The sequence below is a fragment of the Corythoichthys intestinalis genome, chromosome 15 (assembly GCF_030265065.1).
Source record: "Corythoichthys intestinalis isolate RoL2023-P3 chromosome 15, ASM3026506v1, whole genome shotgun sequence".
NCBI classification, from domain to species: Eukaryota; Metazoa; Chordata; class Actinopteri; order Syngnathiformes; family Syngnathidae; genus Corythoichthys; species Corythoichthys intestinalis.
In genome coordinates, this window is record NC_080409.1 from 32,149,027 (window position 1) to 32,168,322 (window position 19,296).

At 37.8% G+C, this 19,296-nt stretch overlaps 1 protein-coding gene and 1 long non-coding RNA gene across 20 annotated transcripts in view; one reads left to right on the forward strand and one right to left on the reverse strand.

Annotated features, from left to right (window-relative positions):
* Positions 1–18,878, reverse strand: part of smoc1 (SPARC related modular calcium binding 1) — a 67,077-nt gene extending 48,199 nt beyond the window's left edge. For all 6 annotated transcript variants that reach the window (XM_057860257.1, XM_057860256.1, XM_057860254.1 and 3 more), the window contains exon 1: positions 18,603–18,878. In XM_057860257.1, the coding sequence (XP_057716240.1) occupies positions 18,603–18,719 (117 nt within the window). In that variant the 5' untranslated portion in view covers positions 18,720–18,878. The remainder of the gene's footprint in view (positions 1–18,602) is intronic.
* LOC130931448 (uncharacterized) lies at positions 5,437–8,517 on the forward strand. Of its 14 annotated transcripts, none has more exons than XR_009067219.1 (9): positions 5,437–5,493; positions 6,017–6,115; positions 6,177–6,283; positions 7,512–7,572; positions 7,645–7,699; positions 7,896–7,964; positions 8,079–8,187; positions 8,271–8,340; positions 8,475–8,517. It is a non-coding gene; the product is annotated as an uncharacterized LOC130931448 (long non-coding RNA). The 14 variants fall into 14 exon arrangements; XR_009067216.1 differs by having other exon boundaries at positions 7,645–7,695; XR_009067213.1 differs by having other exon boundaries at positions 7,645–7,695; positions 8,085–8,187.
* Positions 18,879–19,296: the final 418 nt, after the last annotated feature.

Sequence of the window (19,296 nt, forward strand, 5' to 3'; positions counted from 1 at the left end):
CTAAGCTTGGAGACCTCGAGTAAGAGTTTGAGTCCAAAAGGCTGAAAAACCACAAACCAAAGCAGAAACCACTTCCAAGAAAGACGTTGAGAAAAGATTGGATAGAAGTACAAGACTCCCTTGCAATGTATTCCAGGCATTTGTATAAATTAACCATGGTGGTATAAGGGCGGAATGAAACCAGAAAGTGACAAATGTTTGGAGCAGTCATTTGTACATGGGTTTTGGTTTGGTCTGGCATGCAAAACAATGCAGCGTTTGTTCTAACTAGGAATAGGAAACGATGATGAAAGACACAAGTCAGGCCAAGATTGAAGCTAAGTGGCTGGACCAAAAATAGTAACACTATGGAGATCAGAGAATATTTACTATTAAGAGCCTCAAAGAAGAGGATTTGGACAATTTTACATCAACAATCGACTATCTAAATACAGCATCCCTATTGTCAAACACTCATGTTTCAGCTGTGTAAATGCTGCAATTCCTTAAGAAATGTAAAGTGCTAGTAAAAAATAAAATTTAAAAATAACATTCACAAAGAAGCCCTGCTTTTTGGAAAGTGCAACATACTATAATGCTGTTATGTGTAATTTTTAAGCATCAGTATTTTTTTTTCACATTTCTGTTAATAAACTGCATTTATTTATTTTATTTTTTATTTTTTTGTATTTTAATTAGTTACTTGTTTTATCTGAAACATGTCAGCGAATGATCATTTATTTTCCCAAGAAGTCATTTGTTTGTAAATGTCTCATATTGATTAAAGTGAGATTTTCCACCAAAAACAGAAAAACTAAGACTTTTGACAGTCCTTGAGCTTTTGAGGAGCTTTTGAAAATGGCAAAGATATTTGAAATCTAATTAGATTTGTCAAATTTTTCTCCTTCAAACTTGAGGAACTCGAGATATAAAATTTGACAAAATGGCCAAGGAAACTAAGTAGAGCTGAAACGATGACTCGAATAATTCGAGTAAGCCGATTTTAAAAGTTGATCGAGGCATTTTCTCCGCCTGGTTGGATTCTGCCAGCTGTAAGCATGACGTTTTGCCCGGACTACTTTTAATGCGGCACAACACGCTGAAGTCACATGCGTAGAGGAAGAAGGTGGAGGCGGCGAATATATTTGATTTCAACCGCGCATGAATATAGAGGTAACGACGAAGAAGCCAACAAAAGCGAAGAGAAAGGCACCAAGAAAAAGCAGAAAATGTCAAAAGTGTGGGAACATTTCAAGCTGGAGACAAAGGCGAACACTGTTTCATGTATTCACTGTAAGACAGCGCTTGCATAACACTAACACACCCCCGGCTGGACCCTGCGACCGATAACAGCCCCCGAAACCCAGGGCGGGTGCCACCGCGCGACCCGCCCGCCTAGCCCCGCCTCCACCTAAGGCACCAGATTCGAGAGCAGAGGAGCGATACGAGGGACAAGGTAAAATTAAGTTAACATATTGCTAATAAATAAGATTAACGTGACTATACCTTGCTAACGTAACGTTAGCCCTGCGCAGGGTTAGGTTTGTACTATTCAAGATTACTGTCAATGCGTGGCTAGCGTGTCTTTCATACAGGCTGTAAAAACACAGCGCTGTAGAGTGATGAGGGTGTAAAATAAAAACATGATAAAGCTGTCAATTTTAGCTCGGTAGTCACTGGTGGATAAAACACCAAGTAGCAGTGGTGCCTAATGTGCTCCAATACAGCAGGTATCATACATTTAGTCTGAACCCTGCAAAAACTCAAAATCCTATCCGGACTTACAATTTAGACTTTAGACTTAAACTAGAATTTAAAAATAGCTTGACACAAACAGAAATTCAATTGAAACACATGGGAAAAACACCTTCTAAGTGACGTGTGTTATCAAGAGTGATGACATTTTTCGATTAGTACTAAATTATTCGATAGATGCAGCCCTAAAACTAAGTAAAAGTCTTTAGCAACCATCTAAAACGCTTCAAGTGCCTTTACTTATGAGCCATAGCGTCCCCGCCCCCACGTCTGACTCAGTTAATGGACACAGGCTTTCTACCTACACGAGGATAAAAAACATTTAATCTCACATGAGTTTTCCGAGATGGAATTAAGTGGAAATAAAACAGTCTCCCACATAAGCTTTGCATCTTAGTCATCTCGTCCCGCCACCCACGGACCCGTTCGTAGTCTTATAAGGGTTTATATTTCCTTTTTTTTTTTTTTTTTTTTAAAGCAGAGACTCTCGCAGATGGTGCCAGCTTGCAGTACATGTCTAAAGCTTGGTTTATGCTTCTGTGTCGGGCCGACGGCGTAGCTCCGACGTAGACTCTACGCCAGGGGTCCCCAAACTACGGCCCGCGGGCCGGATACGGCCCGCAGCCACATTTGGTCCGGCCCCCTGAACAAAACAAAAAAAAAATTGTTTTTTTTTTTTTTTTTTTTTTTTTTTTCCCCTCAATAGAGTTATTTATGTCCTGGCTTTTTTCTGTGAAGAACTGAGCAATGGTTATTTGGTTATTATCTATTTAATTAATACAGTATTATTATATTATATTATATTACATGATATTATATTATATTATATTATATTCAGGGGTGCACATAAGTGGTCCGCACATGCGTACTGGACGTAGACAAACGCGCTGGCCCTCAACGGCTTCCATACGCTTTTGCGTACCGATGGCTGACCACTCTATTTGCGGCGGACACGAGAAAATAACTTCTCAAAATGTCGATGAGGCAGGCCACACTGAGTAATTACTTCCGTGTTCCCCCACCCCCGTCAAAAGACAGACAGACGACAGAGACGTCACCGGAGCTACCGAAAAAAAGGACTTTTGCTGAAAAGTGGCTACAGGAGGTACCATGGCTACAAGCGAATGATGCTCGCACGGAAATGCGGTACAAAATGTGCCGTGAGAATCCCAATGTCGCCGATTAGAGCAACGCAATTTATGTAGGGTCAAAGAATTTCAGCCATCCAAACTTTGAAAAGCACGGAAAAAAGAGAGAGCATGTGGCAATTAAGCAAACTATCGATGTCAAACAGGACCCCACTCGCCCTATGGACATGTGGCGGAATAGGGCGGAATAATGGTAATGAACAGCGACATGCACTGACAAACGTGTTTTTGCTCGCATTTTACAAAGCTAAACATGCACGTTCAATGAGGTCTTATGAGGAGGACATCCCACTTTTAAAAAGGCTGGAGTTAATGTGGGAGCCGCATAATGCCCTTTATTTTGAATTGGTGCTTTTATGTTTATTTCTTTACATTTCACTTCAAAGTAATGGCAATTTTGTTGTGCCAGTTGATGTTAATCAAGCATTAACTGTTAATATAATTAATCAAAGTTAATTGGCTCTAAGTAAAGCTTGTCATAAATTTATCGCATCAGGTGGGTCGGCTCTCAAGCTCAATGAGGACCAAGTCACATCTCCAGGTCCTCCTCTGAGAACCTGGGCAAAAAAATTATGTGCACCCCTGATTATATTATATTATATTATATTATATTATATTATATGATACTATATGATATTATATTATATTATATTACATTATATTATATTAAGGGCTGTCAAAGTTATCGCGTTAACGGGCGGTAATTAATTTTTTTCATTAATCACGTTAAAATATTTGACGCAATTAACGCATATGCCCCGCTCAAACAGATTAAAATGACAGCAGTGTCATGTCCACTTGTTACTTGTGTTTTTTGTCTCCCTCTGCTGGCGCTTGGGTGCGACTGATTTTATGCACCATGAGCATTGTGTAATTCTTGACATCAACAATGGTGAGCTACTAGTTAATTTTTTTGATTGAAAATTTTACCAATTTTATTAAAACGAAAACATTAAGAGGTGTTTTAACATAAAATTTCTATAATTTGTACTAAAATCTATCTTTTAAGAACTACAAGTCTTTCTATCCAGGGATTGCTTTGACAGAATATTAATGTTAATGCCATCTTGTTGATTTATTGTTATAATAAACAAATACAGTACTTATGTACAGTATGTTGAATGAATATATCCGTCTTGTGTCTTATCTTTCCATTCCAACAATAATTTACAGAAAAATAAGGCATATTTTAGAGATGTTTGAATTGCGATTAATTACGATTAATTTTTAAGCTGTGATTAACTCGCTTAAAAATTTTAATCGTTTGACAGCCCTAATTATATTATATTATATTATACTACATTATATTATATCATTTTTATTTTATTTACTTTGGTTCCGTGAAGAATCCAGAAAGGGTTATTTGATTGTGGCTTTCTGAAAAACAATACATTTTTACATTTAGGCACTCCTGCAATCGTCACACTTTTTCTGTTACAAACTGACCCCGGCCCCTCATCAGAGAAGAGAAGGGTTATGTGGCCCTCACAGGAAAAAGTTTGGGGACCCCTGCTCTACGCCGTCAATGAGCATTTGAAGCTTGGCGAAGAAGTGACGCATTGCGCTGTAGTGTGCTGCTTAGTCACTAGGGGGGTGTATCTTTATGTGGTTGGCGGGCTTTTGCGGGGCTTCACATTGCACTCCTTGGTTTCTTTAATGTCAGAGACGAAGCAGCTGTTTCTCAAGCTGGAGCTCATGGAAATGGAAAAATAATTGCTTTTACTACAAATGTTTAAATGCAGGAGACGCAAAAAACGGAGGAACACACAAACGGAGTTGGTCTGTCCAACCACTGAACTAGTCGAGGCAGAGAATGGGTAAATTTGCCACACTAATTCACCCACTGAAGGGCATAGACCAAGAGATGCACTTTCAATATTTTTGGATGTTAGCGGGCAGATTTGACGATATTCGCCAAATTCAACTTTTAATATCACACCAGCAAAAACACAGCATGGCATGAAAAGAAAATGAAAGCAATGATGCTTTGTGTGGACCAATCACTGTTCACACAGCAACGTGTCACCGTGACGTGTAGTCAGGATTTTTGAGAGGCGCACGTCAAGCTAAGGTGTAGGGTCCAAGCAGGGTATGCCGTAGCGACGGTGTCGCCCCGACGCAGAAGCATAACAACGCCTTCTGTCATTTGAACTTGGATTCATCATTCTCTTCCAGTCCTCCCAGTCAAAATGAATTGCACATCTAATGCAATCTTTAATGGAAGCTAATGAGACAATGAGGGTTTCATACTCTGAAAAAAACAATACAATTTCATAAGCTATGTATCATGGTACTGGTTCAGTTAACATCAGAGTTCACAGATAATATTGGGCACCATCACCATATGATATCGGCCAATAAAAGCATTTAAAGCAATATCAGAAATATCAATAACAGTTTTACGCCAGTATGGATGCTGGATTACAAATTAACGAGAGGAGTCTGGCTGCAGCCCGCCTCTCTCAGTACCCTGCGCCGCTCTTCTCAGTACCCGTCCCGCAGACAGGAAATGACGCAATTCCGCAGCTCTCAGTCCCCTCAGACCGGAAATGTCGTCAACCCTTGCGACGAAAACAAGTTACGTTATTTCACCTCTCGCGAAGAAAACACGGTAAGTGGCCGCACTGAAAAAAAGTTTTTAAAAGCGTATGCATGTTTAAAAATGTTAAATAGTCAAACAACACTTGCGGTGAAAATATGAAGTGTTTATTCTGAGTTGAAAAGACCGTACTTATATCTAGTATTCTTAATGTAATTTAAATAATGTCTTCCTTTACCAACTGCATGTGACTTTGCTCTACTTATATTGTTTAATACGTACTGATGAATTCAGCAGCGAATTGGCTAATGCTGCTAATGCTTTTTACATTTTTTTTTCACAATGAACAGTCTTCTTTGTGTAGTTTTCATTATATTGCATTCTTATTTTTCATTATGTACATGCCGGCGGCAATTTGCAGCTCGCTGTTTTTGTTGTTGTATGGTATTGTTGTTTTGCCTTCATTTGTTTTGTCTGGTCCTTTGTAGTTTGAATGTTGTCACATGATCCAAATAGGACAAGGTTGTAATTTTTTCTTGATATTGTTACTCTGCTTAGCTATATATTTTTTCATTATTTTGTTTTTTTTTACTAGCTCCAAGATCACCACCCCATTGGGAAGAAACTAAATCACGACCCCCAAATGGTAGTCTTCCCATGCAGATACAGGGATGTCACACAGATCCAAATGGAAGTAAGTAGCATAAGTAGTAATGTACTTTAGATTTTGGACTGTGCTGAACACTTTTTGATAGACATCGAACACTGTAAAACCCACTGTGCAGACAGGACCAATGGTGACAATATAAGACCATGCCGAGCTTCATGGACGGTTCAAACTCATCCTGCCCAGGAACGGCTGGTATGTTTTTATGTCTGAGACAAATGTTGTGCTCAGTGGAAATCTGGATAGGCTTATTATTCCTTATATTAGTTAACAATTGGACATAATTGATTATTTACTCTTTGTTTATTTAACCAATCAACATTCTCATTAGCTTATGCAAATCTTGAATATAAAGAGGCCAGAAATGGTGTTTATTGTCTAAAAAAAGAAAGTTTGATTGACACGTGCTGACTTTTGGAACATTGGCCTGAACAATGAAATGGAATCAACTGTGAATTTTGAGGATTTAGTTTCTCTAAAGAACATAATGTCACTTGTACAATTAAGTAAAATGTAACTTTTTGCGTTTGTTTTTTTGCAGATATGAAATGCATATTTATAACTTGTCTACCAAGTAGCTCATTCAAAGGTATAAAAAAGTATTTTTTGGCGTGTGCAGGGTATTATTTTAACTATGTAGCCTACAGAATGCTTGTATGGGCTCATGTAGGTGTCTGTGTATGTTTGTATTTATATAACATATGTCCGTGGGTATAGATTATGTATTTTTCAGGGAAGGACCATATTTGTGGCTGACCCCTATGTTGTTGCAACATGGTGAAAGCCTACAGGATGTGACCCACACATGCATTTGCCTGTAAGGCTGATTAGTAACAACTACAACTTGGAGCATTGGTTCATTTTCAAAGAACAGTCAAATCATAACAAATTAAATGATCCAAATTCCAATTATTTGTGGGAAGAAAAACAGATCCAATCATGAGATCAGAGAACTATTGTTATCTCTAATGAAATTCAGTATCCATTCATATTGGCATGGCGTTTCCATGATGATCCAGAATAGCCTTGTTTGGTTTTGAAGGTATGTTCCAGTCGATCCTTTTATGTTGCCCCTTCAATTAAAGCAGAATTGCACTCCAGATGATTCATCCAATCATTTGAAGCAAAATTCTAAAATGCCACTCTAAAATTGCGAATGTTTTGTTTCAAGGGCGTTGGCCCGGTCTCAACATTGGTAGGGACGAATATAATGCAAATAAGGTTGCTCAAAAGTTGGTGGGGACAACTTTAGCATCCTGAAAAGATGGTCGTGTTATGTCCCTACCGTCCCTATGCAAACCTACGCCATTGTTTTGTTTGCATGAATCATTTAAACCTGACTGGTTGGTGGTCTTATGCATGGAAACACGTTTCTAATTGTTTAACTGCTGTATTTAATATAAACCTATATTTTCAATTGCAGAAAACGTTTACAGTCAATCAACAGGGGGACATGGAAAGAGAGGATTGGAAGTGAAATAGAGGTATTTGTAAAAGTGTGTATATTCATTGATTCAAAACTTGAAGGAAGTGACTCGGTTAAATTCTTACGTTAGGGTTTTCCGGGACAGCCATAGGGGAAGGACTGTGGCATCTTCATGTTGATGGTAGGTGAGTTTAACTGTCCAATTTTGTCTTCTGTGATATTTGTATTCATTTATCCATTTGTAGTATGCTCTTTGCACTGTTCTGGATGCTCTCTCTGAGTTTAACCATTGTAAAACGAAGTTCACCGAATCATTCAAATTGGGCTACAAAATATCCTTGTCGTTATTCTTTATTTACACTTGTTTTTAATTTTTGTTAGACTGATATGCCAACTCTGAGGAAGTGGTGGTGTATATTGCTAGCGGACAATTTCAAACTTGGGTGCATGGTAAGTCTTTGAAACTGTTGATATGGCATTCATAGGAAAGTAGGTGCACAGCACCTTAATTCTTTGTTGGAAAATGTGGAATACTTATTTTTGTATTTTTTCAACTTATGTGAGCCACAGGAAAGAGTTTGCCCATTGGACAGATGAGGCAAAAGCATTACTGCAGGGTTAAGTGCCACCAGTCTATCAGTTACAGAAGTGAAATTTGAATATAATTGCTGAGGTCAGCTTTTAAAGACTTTTTAGTGTCCATTACTCTGACGCACTTTTGAACATGCCCCCCTTTATTCACTGATTTATTTTTAGGAAGAGGTGCAACCACAGCTCCTTCAAGTTAGTGGTGGCCCACTCCAAAAAGATATGGCGGGAAAAAATGGTAAGATTGTTTATATACCTAGTTTAATGCAATGCCTGAAAAGAAAAATCAAGTATAAAATTAACAAAGCATCATTTTTATTTTACTTATGCAATATTCAAATAGCTCTTTTCTTTCTCTTTTCCAATGAACAGTTTTGGTAAAAGGATTGTGCAAGACAGCACAAAAGCCTCGGACAGTGCTGGGCGGGGGGTGGGGGGGTGGGGATCAATGCAGTAGGAGTTCCCAAGCATCCTGCAGATGGAAGTGGATGAGCACGAACTACAATGTCTTGGAGCCATTCAAGTTCTGTTTCAACCATCTGGAAGATGGATTTACCTTTTTTGAGGAGATTGTTGACTAAAGAAAATATCTGGTATTCTCTCAATAATGATAAAAAAATAATAAAACTAAAAAAATTAAGTTTACCACATTAGAACTGGTTGTATTGAGTTCATCTTTCTACACTTATAAATTAGTTGTTGTTTTTTCTTTTATCCCAGATGTTAGTTGTAGGTAGTTTTAATTACCTGTGATGAAGGCGGGAGTGCTTGCCGAAAAATGTCAGGTAATTAAAACAACCTACAACTATTGTCTGGGATAAAAGAAAAAAACAACTAACACATGTCAACTATTTTGTCATTTCTGTTTGAAATAAAGGTGCCTTTCCTGGAGCAGAAAGTTTAATATAGTTTCTGAATTAGTTAATTAGGATCTTCACCCACATGAATGAATTTAAGTAGCAAAATGAAAGACAAAATTGGTTTGGTTGCAACATTGAGAGAATATTACGTTTTTGATACATTAAATTGTAATGAAGCTATATTAATGTGTCCGTTCATAAAAATGTAAGAATGACAGCAATTTCTAATAATTCTCAATTGGAGTATATTTTACAATTGACAAACTAAAGTACACACTGTGATAGGTCACAGGCTATCTTTCAGTCACTAATTAAACCTTTATTGCGATAGTGTGTATTTTAATTTTGATGTACTGTAACCGTGTTTTTCATTTTGGTAAAATCAGCAGGCTTTAACAAACTGACCGCGCTTAAAGAGTTAATCTCCCGATTTCACCAAATAAATTTAAGGAGCATAGAAATAAATTATTATTTAAATAATAATGAGTGATGCTGAAACCGAAAATAAAAGACGTGCGAAAAGAAAAGTAAACTAGTATTTACGTTCGAATGGACGCTAACTATTACGATAAAACCGGAAGCTCGGAGCTCGAGCGCTGCTTCATGTTGTCATTTCCGGTCTGAGAGCTGCGATATTGCGTCACTTCCTGTCTGCGGGATGGGTACTGAGACGAGCGGCACAGGGTACTGAGAGAGGCGGGCTGCAGCCAGACTCTCTTGGAGAGATGAAATTAACAGACAATCTTGCAACCTTTGTGCATGGGCTGGTCACAGTTTAGCACAGCAGCGTCGCTTAGCGTGACTCTAGATGTCTCTAAAGTAAGATGCTTGGGATTTGTTAACAGAGGGAAAGACCCAAATCACTCATGGTGCACAAAAAATGAATAATAAATGAAAACTAATGAATTATAAACTCATATACTTACTGCTTCACCGGAAAGAAATAATTACTAGGAAAAGTAATAAAACAGATAATTTAAAAATCTATGCAAAAGCCCAGCAAAATGCATTTCGGGAATTGTCAATGCAGTGGCATGTCTTATGATTGCCTGCCTGTATTTGTAATGCTTTGGTCGCCCCCTAGTGGCTCTTTGGCATAACTTGTGAAAACGTGATTTATTTGTGTTATTCTTTTTGATTGATTTTGGACATTTTGGTTCATTGCAATTTATTTCATATATACTGGACATTATTTTAGCACTTTTTCGATCATTTCTGTTGAAGTTGTTCTCATATTTTTCACAGAATGTAAACCTATTTGGAAAACCTTGACGCTGCAACATTTATCATTATCAAAGCATCCAGTGGGGTATTACAATACAATTAAAAATACATGTTAAGTCCACGACCGCAACATTGGTATTGGTTTGATATCGGATTTTAGAGTTGGGCAACACCGGGATACCAGTTTTCGGTTAAAAAGTCATTATCCGACAACATCATGAAATTTGGCAGGCTTGTGTATCATCAGTCCAACCACAAAAAGTCTCAAGAAGCCATGCTTAGACACAAGAAGACATCCATTTTGGCTCATATCACCGAGTGTACAGGAGTACACCCGCAAAAAAGTCCCAAGAAGCCAAATCTGGAAAGACTTTATATAAAGTCTGCAAGCATTCACTTTATCAAACCTTCTATAATTGAAAAAGAAGGCCAAATTGGCAAAACATGCTTCCCTGTAAGAATCCATTTATTTTACAAGGTTTCTACAGATGTAATCAAGTTTGATTTAAGACATTGTAAGACCACTTAGGACTAGCGATGCAGCAATGCAGCGATTTGGATCCACACAGATTGCTAAAGCTAAAATCAAATCAAATAGAAAATGTAAAACATCTACCAACAACAACAAAAAAGGTTTTTATTCAAATCTTCAAAATGTTTGAGCAATATTCATTTTCCATACCACTTATCCTCATGAGGGTCGTGACAAAATTGTCAAAAAACTCCAAATTACTTTGTGCTTCTTATTGCTTTAGGTGAAATGTAAAACACAAGACATACATTTTTAGCATATCCATGCATGAAATGAGTAGGGAGAAGCTTCCAGCATCAGGAAGGGCCAATGTCAGATCTGGCTTTCATTACCCTGATTGGAACGGCAGACAATTGAGCATGAAAAGGCATTTTCCGAGCGTGAACTCATGTGTGATTGGTCTCTGATGGCATCCACATCCAGGACATCTGTCAATGGCCCGTAAAACGAACAAAAAGTGGAGCCCCGACATTCCTAATGAGAGGTTTTGGCTCGTAAAAAGCGTGCGTGTGCTCTGGAGTGCGAGCCTCCAACAGGATTAAATGATCCACTGGCATTTGGCTAAATTTCAATCTTATGATTTGTATGTCTTTGAGTATTTCCGCTTCTAGCCCGTTTTTCGCTTCACCAGTTTTATTCTTTCCCTGTAATTTCTTTACTCGATGCCAAATAATTGTTTTTAAACCTAGAAAAATAGTCAAGCATTTGACTGATTTACAAATTTCCAGATGATATCGCTACTACTTATTAGGGATGGGCGATACCAGTGATTTTGGATTCGATCCGATACCAATTAATACCAAGGCCAAATATTGCGATCCCGATCCGATATCGATACCGGAAGTTCATATTTTATACATATTATATTATATACACACAACCCTGCAGAGTTCTCAGCCATTCTGATGATATCTAATGTACAACTACAGCAAGCACTCAAAAACTATTAAAAGTCTCTTTGTGTCAAATATGCATTGCAATGAAAAAACTGCTACTTTTAATAACTAGCAAAGCAGTTTCCCTACAAACTCACAAACCAATCCATTATCAACTAAATCTGATTAGTCAGTCTCACTCTTTAACCATGACCCTTAAATTCATATGCACAGAACATTTCCCTGCTACACGTTGTATTTGATCAAATTTTAATCTACCCACGTTAAATATTTTTGATCTAATTAAAGAACGAATTAATAGTAGCATGTTACCGCCCTCTAATGGTTGATCATCAAAAACAAATCCAATAAACAATAGTCACTTGCCGTTTTTGAATTTTATTCTACTAACACAATTTTCAAACAGATTTTGAAATAATTGAAACAGACCTTTAACAAAATAAAGATAAATAGGAATAAAACATAAGAAATCAAGCATTTAATTGTTTGAAACAAAACAATATGGAAAAATATATTTCACAGAAAAATAAATAAAATATTAAACAAAATAAATACTAACATAAATTAACAAGAAATAATAATAAATGAATAAGAAATAATAATAAGGTCAAGTAAAGCATTAGGTCAGTAAGTTTCCTTGAGAATCTTGAAGTCTGCAGCAGGATAGTTTAAATCTCTAAATATTTAACAAACCATTCACTTAATACTTTTATTAAAGTCCCTATACCTGATTTTTTTGTGGAATAAGATAAAAAAATATGTATTTTGTATTTTTGAGTTTGGACAGGAAAATAATCCCCAGTTTATGTGAGCCAGAGGGAAAAGTAGGACAAAAAGTGTGCACAAAAATATACCCAAAAAATAGACAAAGAAAATATAGTATATCAATTCCAAATATCGATACTTTTGCTTGGGGATCGATACCTAAAACTCCACGCGCTGGATCGAAATATCGATATTTTGGTATCGATCCGCCCATCCCTACTACTTATATCTCCGTCAGCCACTGATAGTGACAGACATCCAATCCATGTGAACAAGAAAGCTGATTGCTGCCGCTCCTTCCAGTTCAAGTGGATTGGACGTCTATCGCTGTTAGTGCAAGCCAATTAGTTAAGAGTTACTTAATCTCATCATTGATTCACGTATTGCATGGATGAATATTATTATTGCTGTTCAAGGTATTTTTTATTGCCGTTCAAGGTATTTTTTATTTATTGATCGATTTTTCTTATCATTCACATTTAGGCTGGGCAACCATTGAAAACCTTTAACCACAATTAAGACCACGAGAATCCTGCTATTAACGGTGATTAGTCATTTTGTCATTCACACAAGCCAATGATAAATTCAAAAGTAGTCAGTAGTAACAATAATAGTCGCAGGGTTCCCACCAGAAAACTTCCAAAGCCTGATGGCGGGGAAGCCCATGGACAGCCTACCATGTTTTTGGAAAATTAAATAAAAACTAAAATGTTAATTTGTATTTTCAGCTATTGGTTAACAATACTTAAATGTAAACTCTTTAAAAAAGGCACAGTTTTGGAATACAGTTTAAACAAAGAAACATATGCAAAAACAATGCAATTCAGTGTAATTGCAGACAGCTGGGACAGGTTTGTTCACATTTTGACCATAAGATGTCGCCATTGTGTTTTCAAATGTATCACCAGATACAGTTAAAATATGTATAGTTTTTATACTTTCTTTGGTGGCACTTTTTAGCCTGAGGGGGAGGCAAGAAATTCTGGCGCCTCACTAGGCTTATAACGCACTAGGAGGAACCCTGAGTCATCCCCAAATCTGTCCTGACTTCCCTCTTCCTGTCTCTTCCTTCTTGATGAGCTTGTAACGGTAGTTATAGCTAGGTAGCATATATGGTATTATCAACAGTCATAGTAAAGTAGCACACTTTGAGTGAGCCTACATGTTTATTCCACCACTCTAAAAGAAAGCATGATTGAACATATATCATCATCTTGGGAAGAACGACATGTGCTCCATTTTTTTACGGTGCTGTGCGTAGCTGGCAGCCACCTTGGGTAGGGCGACCAGCGGTTGCAAACTAGATCTCGAAAAGTACGTATTGCACAGCACGTTTTTTCTTAGCACTCCTTGATACCGATGATGTCATTTTAGTACCGTATCAGTACAATGTTAATATATGTAATGTTTAGTGCTGCAACGATTAATCAATTAACTCGAGTATTAGATTAGAAAAAAATACTCGAATTAAATTTTGCTGCTTCGAGTATTCGTTTAAAGTGGCGTTGTAATGGTTTATTTTTAAAGTGTTTGCATTTAGTTTTATTGATTAGGGTGGATACACTGCCCTCTGGTCTGTCCCTTTTCACATGGCTGAATCCAACTGCTCCCTGTTAAGACCAACATAAGCTAATTTTTTGTTTGAGCTAATGAGTTTATAGGTATATTTAGCCGTTTTCTTGTTTTTTGTTTTTTTTTTGCGGGAATATGTGTCTGAACCATTTGTTAAGAGCATTGTAAAAAAAACTAGCAATTTATACAATTTAAGCTAGTGGACTTTTTCTTTGTAAATTAGCCTATTGCTCTTTTCTTGTACATAGATTCTCTTTTTTTTATTATTATTATACCGTTTGAGGCTCAGATATTTTAATTTTCCATGTTCCTTACCCGGTTATTCGAACTAACTAGTCCATCGACTAATCGACTACTAAAATATTCGATAGCTGCAGCCCTAGTAAAGTTAGTCCAAGCTGGATTCAAACGTAGATCCCCTAAATGAGAAAGAGAGTTGCGACACTCTCTGATCTCGCCGTGGGTGGTCACGTGGTTCATGTAGGCCTTAATAGTTCCAAGGACAAGCAGCGCTGTAATGGTTTTCAATGGAACTGACACCGGTAATTGCGACATTTATGCTAATATTTGATCAAATCACATATCTAAGTACTTGTTTAATTATCTCATTGGGGTCAGCCCTTGTCGAAGCGATGTTTGGAGCTATTCGAGGCTTTATTTATCCAAAAGTACCTGGAAATAAAATCCAAGGGCGTAGGTTTGGTCTCAAGATTGGTAGGGACTATATAACAGCATCAACTGCATGTACACTTTTTGTTGGAGATGGGACAATAATAAGACCAAACAGATTATTGAACGGGGGTCAGGGCTACATTTCTCATAAATATGAACCTAATTAATCTAAATAATTGATAAGCTAAAGGATCAATGCAAAATACATCTGTATTGACTTATACTAACTTTCATGTATATTGGTTCAGGTGATACAATGTTCAATTCAAACCTTCGTTTTCATAAACTTACTAAAAACATTTTGAAATGCAAGTCCCTTTATTTAAAAAATGGAAGGTATCCAAGAATGGGTCCACTTCTGGAAGAGACACTGAAGCACCACCAGACTCACACCAAAGTATTGTAATTTAAAGCGATTTGGGGAAGAAAATAATTATTCTTATCTTTTTCCTAATCATTCATGGTTCATGTTCATGTCAGTGTCCCCCTGAAGTGGACCAATTCTTGGATAGCTCCCTGTTTTTTTTGTTTTGTTTTTTTTTTAATAAAGGGACTTGCACTCTGAAGCCACTGTGTTGCAATACGGTAATGCACATAATGCAAACAATGATCCAAATGAGGGACGGCTAGCTTGACTCCATTGTTCCTAGTGGAGGCTGGCCTGACCGCAGTATTTTTGCAAGTTATCAAGTTCACGCGGTTTAATGTTATGCTAACTCTGATGCAGGTCAGACTTTCCGTACCAAAATTAGTGGTGTCTCCCCCACTTTCAAAACATTGACGTATTTTTACATTACTAACAGTGGCTGCTGCCGGCAGACAAAAAACCTGTCTAATATCCCTACTTTTCGAAGGCAGCGAGGAGTTGGCATGTTGTCTACGTGAATCTGTTGGGGCTGTGTGAGTGTGCGGGTGTGTCTGTGTGTGTGTGTGGTGGTGGTGGTGGTGGTGGGGGGGGTGATCAAGTCATCAGCCAATCAGACGTCATTTGAAGGGGAGGAAAAAAATGGACCGGCACTTTCAGCAAGTGAAAAGGGATACAAGTCTAAACATACAACATATGGGAAGACAATCTAAATTACCTATATACCTGAACTCATTATATAATGCAAATAAGGTTACTTAAAAGTTAGTGGGGACAATTTGAGCACCCTGAAAAGTTGGTAGTGTTATGTCCCTACCGTCCCTATGCAAACCTACGCCCTTGGTAAAATCGTATAATGGATCTCTATGGGAGTGTCGCAATTCTCTTGCTACATGGCTCTGAGCGCAATGCATTGCCATTGTGCTGAAATGTCTGGCTAGCCAGACTGTTGCCAGTGCACTCTATTGAAAGCATTGCGAGCAAGGCTAAGGATGAGTTCACGAGACATAACATTTCAAGTTAGCACAACTTAACATTTCAAGTTAACACAACTCATCTTTTCAAATTCTGCTTAACCATAAGTTTTGCCCCAAAACTAGACAATTCAAGTTAGCACAAGTAATTTTATTAAGTTAACTGTGTTAACGTAAGATAAGTAACAAATACTCAAAACAAAAGTTGTAAATTAGCAAAGCTTTTGGTAGTCTTCTTTTTTACAGTGTATGTGGCAAAATGGTCATAAAATGATGTGTTGTCATCCTTCTTCTCAAATTGCCAACATCCCACAGACTTTTCCCTGAAGCGTCCCTTCATACATACATCAGCTGGCATTTACCTCACACCAATAAAGCATCATACCGGTCTTACTTTTTTTTACCCCCAAAAAGGAGGCTATGTGCTCATGGTGGGCACGCCGCCCGAACTCCCCGCTTGTTTGTTCTCATTTTGTTTCTTTCCATCACTTTACAGCACCAACTATCGCTCCGTCACTCTGGATCTCCACGTTATAAACCATCCAAGTTTTTCTTAAAAGTTCCCGTTATCCTGCTTAGGGGGGAAATTCCGAGTACCGATTGCATCACAGGAGAGGAGTGTTGCCTTTCACTTTTATTTGGGAATCATCCAAGAAGCAAATGAGGTATTCAAATGCCCTTAAATAGCTTTTTCCCTCATTCTCCACATCCGCCGCCAATAACAACAATAATCAGACATTGTGTACTATTATTATCATTATCATAATAATCGGAGGCTGGCAAAAAGAAGGTAAGACTACGTGCGCTCCAAGTGACTCCTTTTCAAGTCGAAAATTTGCAGGGGTTTTCTTTTTTTATGTGTGAATTTGGTTCAGAGGTGACAAAGAATGACAATAGACATTAGATTGGCCATTGAATGCAAGAAACACTCATGATTATTCAGCATTTATCCAAAACAAAGAAGGACAACTCAGCAAGTGGCAAAAATACTGTGACATTGAATGTATAACCCGATTACATAAATATGAAGAATTTTCAAGACTAGAACAAGAAACTGAGACATTTCGGGACTACAACTTTAATCTCTCCTTTTTCTTCTCTACAATAATAATGAAGTAGTAAAACCCATAAGTCATGTGTACTGTAAATGATTTCACATGACCCCAAAGTAAAGATTTTACATACTTTTAGCAAATTGTAGTTGGTCCATGTGCAATCCTCATGTGTTGCGATACGTGTTGTGATGTTTGATTCCTCGTGTTTTTATTAGGAGCGCCACAATTAATCAGCAAATCAATGATTAGCAAATTAATCAACAAATTTTGAGAGAAGAAAGATTGTTTAAAATTGTCTTGTTCCTCTTTTTGGAGCCTCTTAAAAGTAAATATTCTCTTCTTTATTATTAATTTCTTTTTCATTATAAAAAATGATTTTTCAATAAAATATATTTTTAAATAAAGGGAGAAAACTGAACATTCTTAAATGTATGTAGTCCTCGATGAGAGCAACTCATTATTTTTTTTATAATAATTATTATTCTTGGTAAATAATCATAATTATATAAAGTATTTGTGAATATTTTCTACAATAATGCAGTTACTTACTTACATAATATGCAGTTTTTATATAGTATACATGTACAGCTGAAATGTAAAGCCCAGTGTAATACAATAGAAAATAACACAAAACAATTAACCGATTAGTCAACTAATCACACAAATCGGTGATTAATCAACCATGAAAATAAGTTTGGCAATCTTCCACGCGCTTGATGTGGTATAAACAAAACATTCTCTCCCTTTGAAATACTATGATTTATATTAAGAGGAGAATAATCTTTGTCATATCAAATCTACCAGACTTTGTTTTTTTTTTTGTTTTTTTTAAAAACTGCTGTCATTGACAGCGATAGACGTCTGATCCATTAGAGCGGGGTTGGCAACCTTTAACACATAAAGAGTTTTCACGGGAAAGACTACAGTACACACGTTTTGCCATCTCAAATTAAGATATTAGCCCAGCAATTGGAAACCAGTCAGGCTTTCTTGTATACACCATTATTCACAGAAAACTAACGCAGGTCATTATTTCATCAACTATGTAAAGTCATGGTGTCATTCTGAAGGTGGCACCATGACTTTACACAGTTGGTGAATTAATGACCTGTGTTTGTGTTCTGTTTACAAAGAAAGGGATCTGACTTGTTCTCTTCTCTAGAGCAAAGCTAAATTTATTTGTTAAATCTGATAAGCACCACAATGTTTTTTATTCAAAAGTCGTGTTTTATATTATAAAACTGAGCCGCATCAGAGGAATCAAAGAGCCGCATGGTGCTCCGGAGAAATTAGAACTGATGGGAGAGGCTCTCAGCGACTCCCAGTCCAAATGGATAGGACGTTTATCACCGTCAATGACAGACAATGAGTTCCTACTCCCCCTGTACTCTCTTGACACTGTCCCATTAGAAATTCCACACATTTATGATAAGTCCTATCATTAACTATAACTAATACTATTTTCGGTGATTTAATGAATTATCTTAAAAGTAAATAAAATTCATGACAAAAGTCTTAATTTTAGGGTGAAAGGATGACATTCAAGGTATTTTCATTGGGGTCAAAGAAGTTGAAAGTGGACTCACCCTGTTGGCCGGCTTGTTGTGACTGGCGTGGACTCGGGGCAGGTGGCAGAGGAACAGCATGAGGTGACAACAACAGGTCGTCGCCACAAAAACAACAACAATGCGCAAAGACAACATGGCCGCAGCGGGGTCGACAATACTTTCTTCTTCTCCGCTCCACTCGTCACATAATAGTGGCACGCGCGGGACGACCGTGGCCGCCACAGCTCTCGTGTAAGGTGAGCCGGCCCGCTGGTATCCGCAGGTTGACTTTCTCTCGCGACCCCCACCCCACTTCGCCGGCCGCCGAGGAGAGTTTTCATTGCCCACTTGCTTTTCAAAAAGGAGCCCTTCGAGTGATTGACGTTTCCCTTTCACCAATGGACGGCGGCGCCTTTAGGTCCAAGCCACGCCCCTGCTCAATCGAGAGTGGCGATCTGGGTGGAAAATTGAATAAACATGTATGCAGCCGAGACCATAATGCTTCATCCAGGGCCGTTGCAACCATTTTGGGTGCCCAAAACGGTAAAGTCAAATGGTACCCCCCAAGGGCGTAGATTTGGTCTCAATATTGGTAGGGACTATAACAGCATAACCTACATGTACACTTTTTGCTGGGGAGGGGACAATAACAAGACCAAACATATACCTGTCAACCCGAGGCCGTTGGCAGTCTTACAAATAGTGACGTATGCCCTAACAAAATGGTGACTAA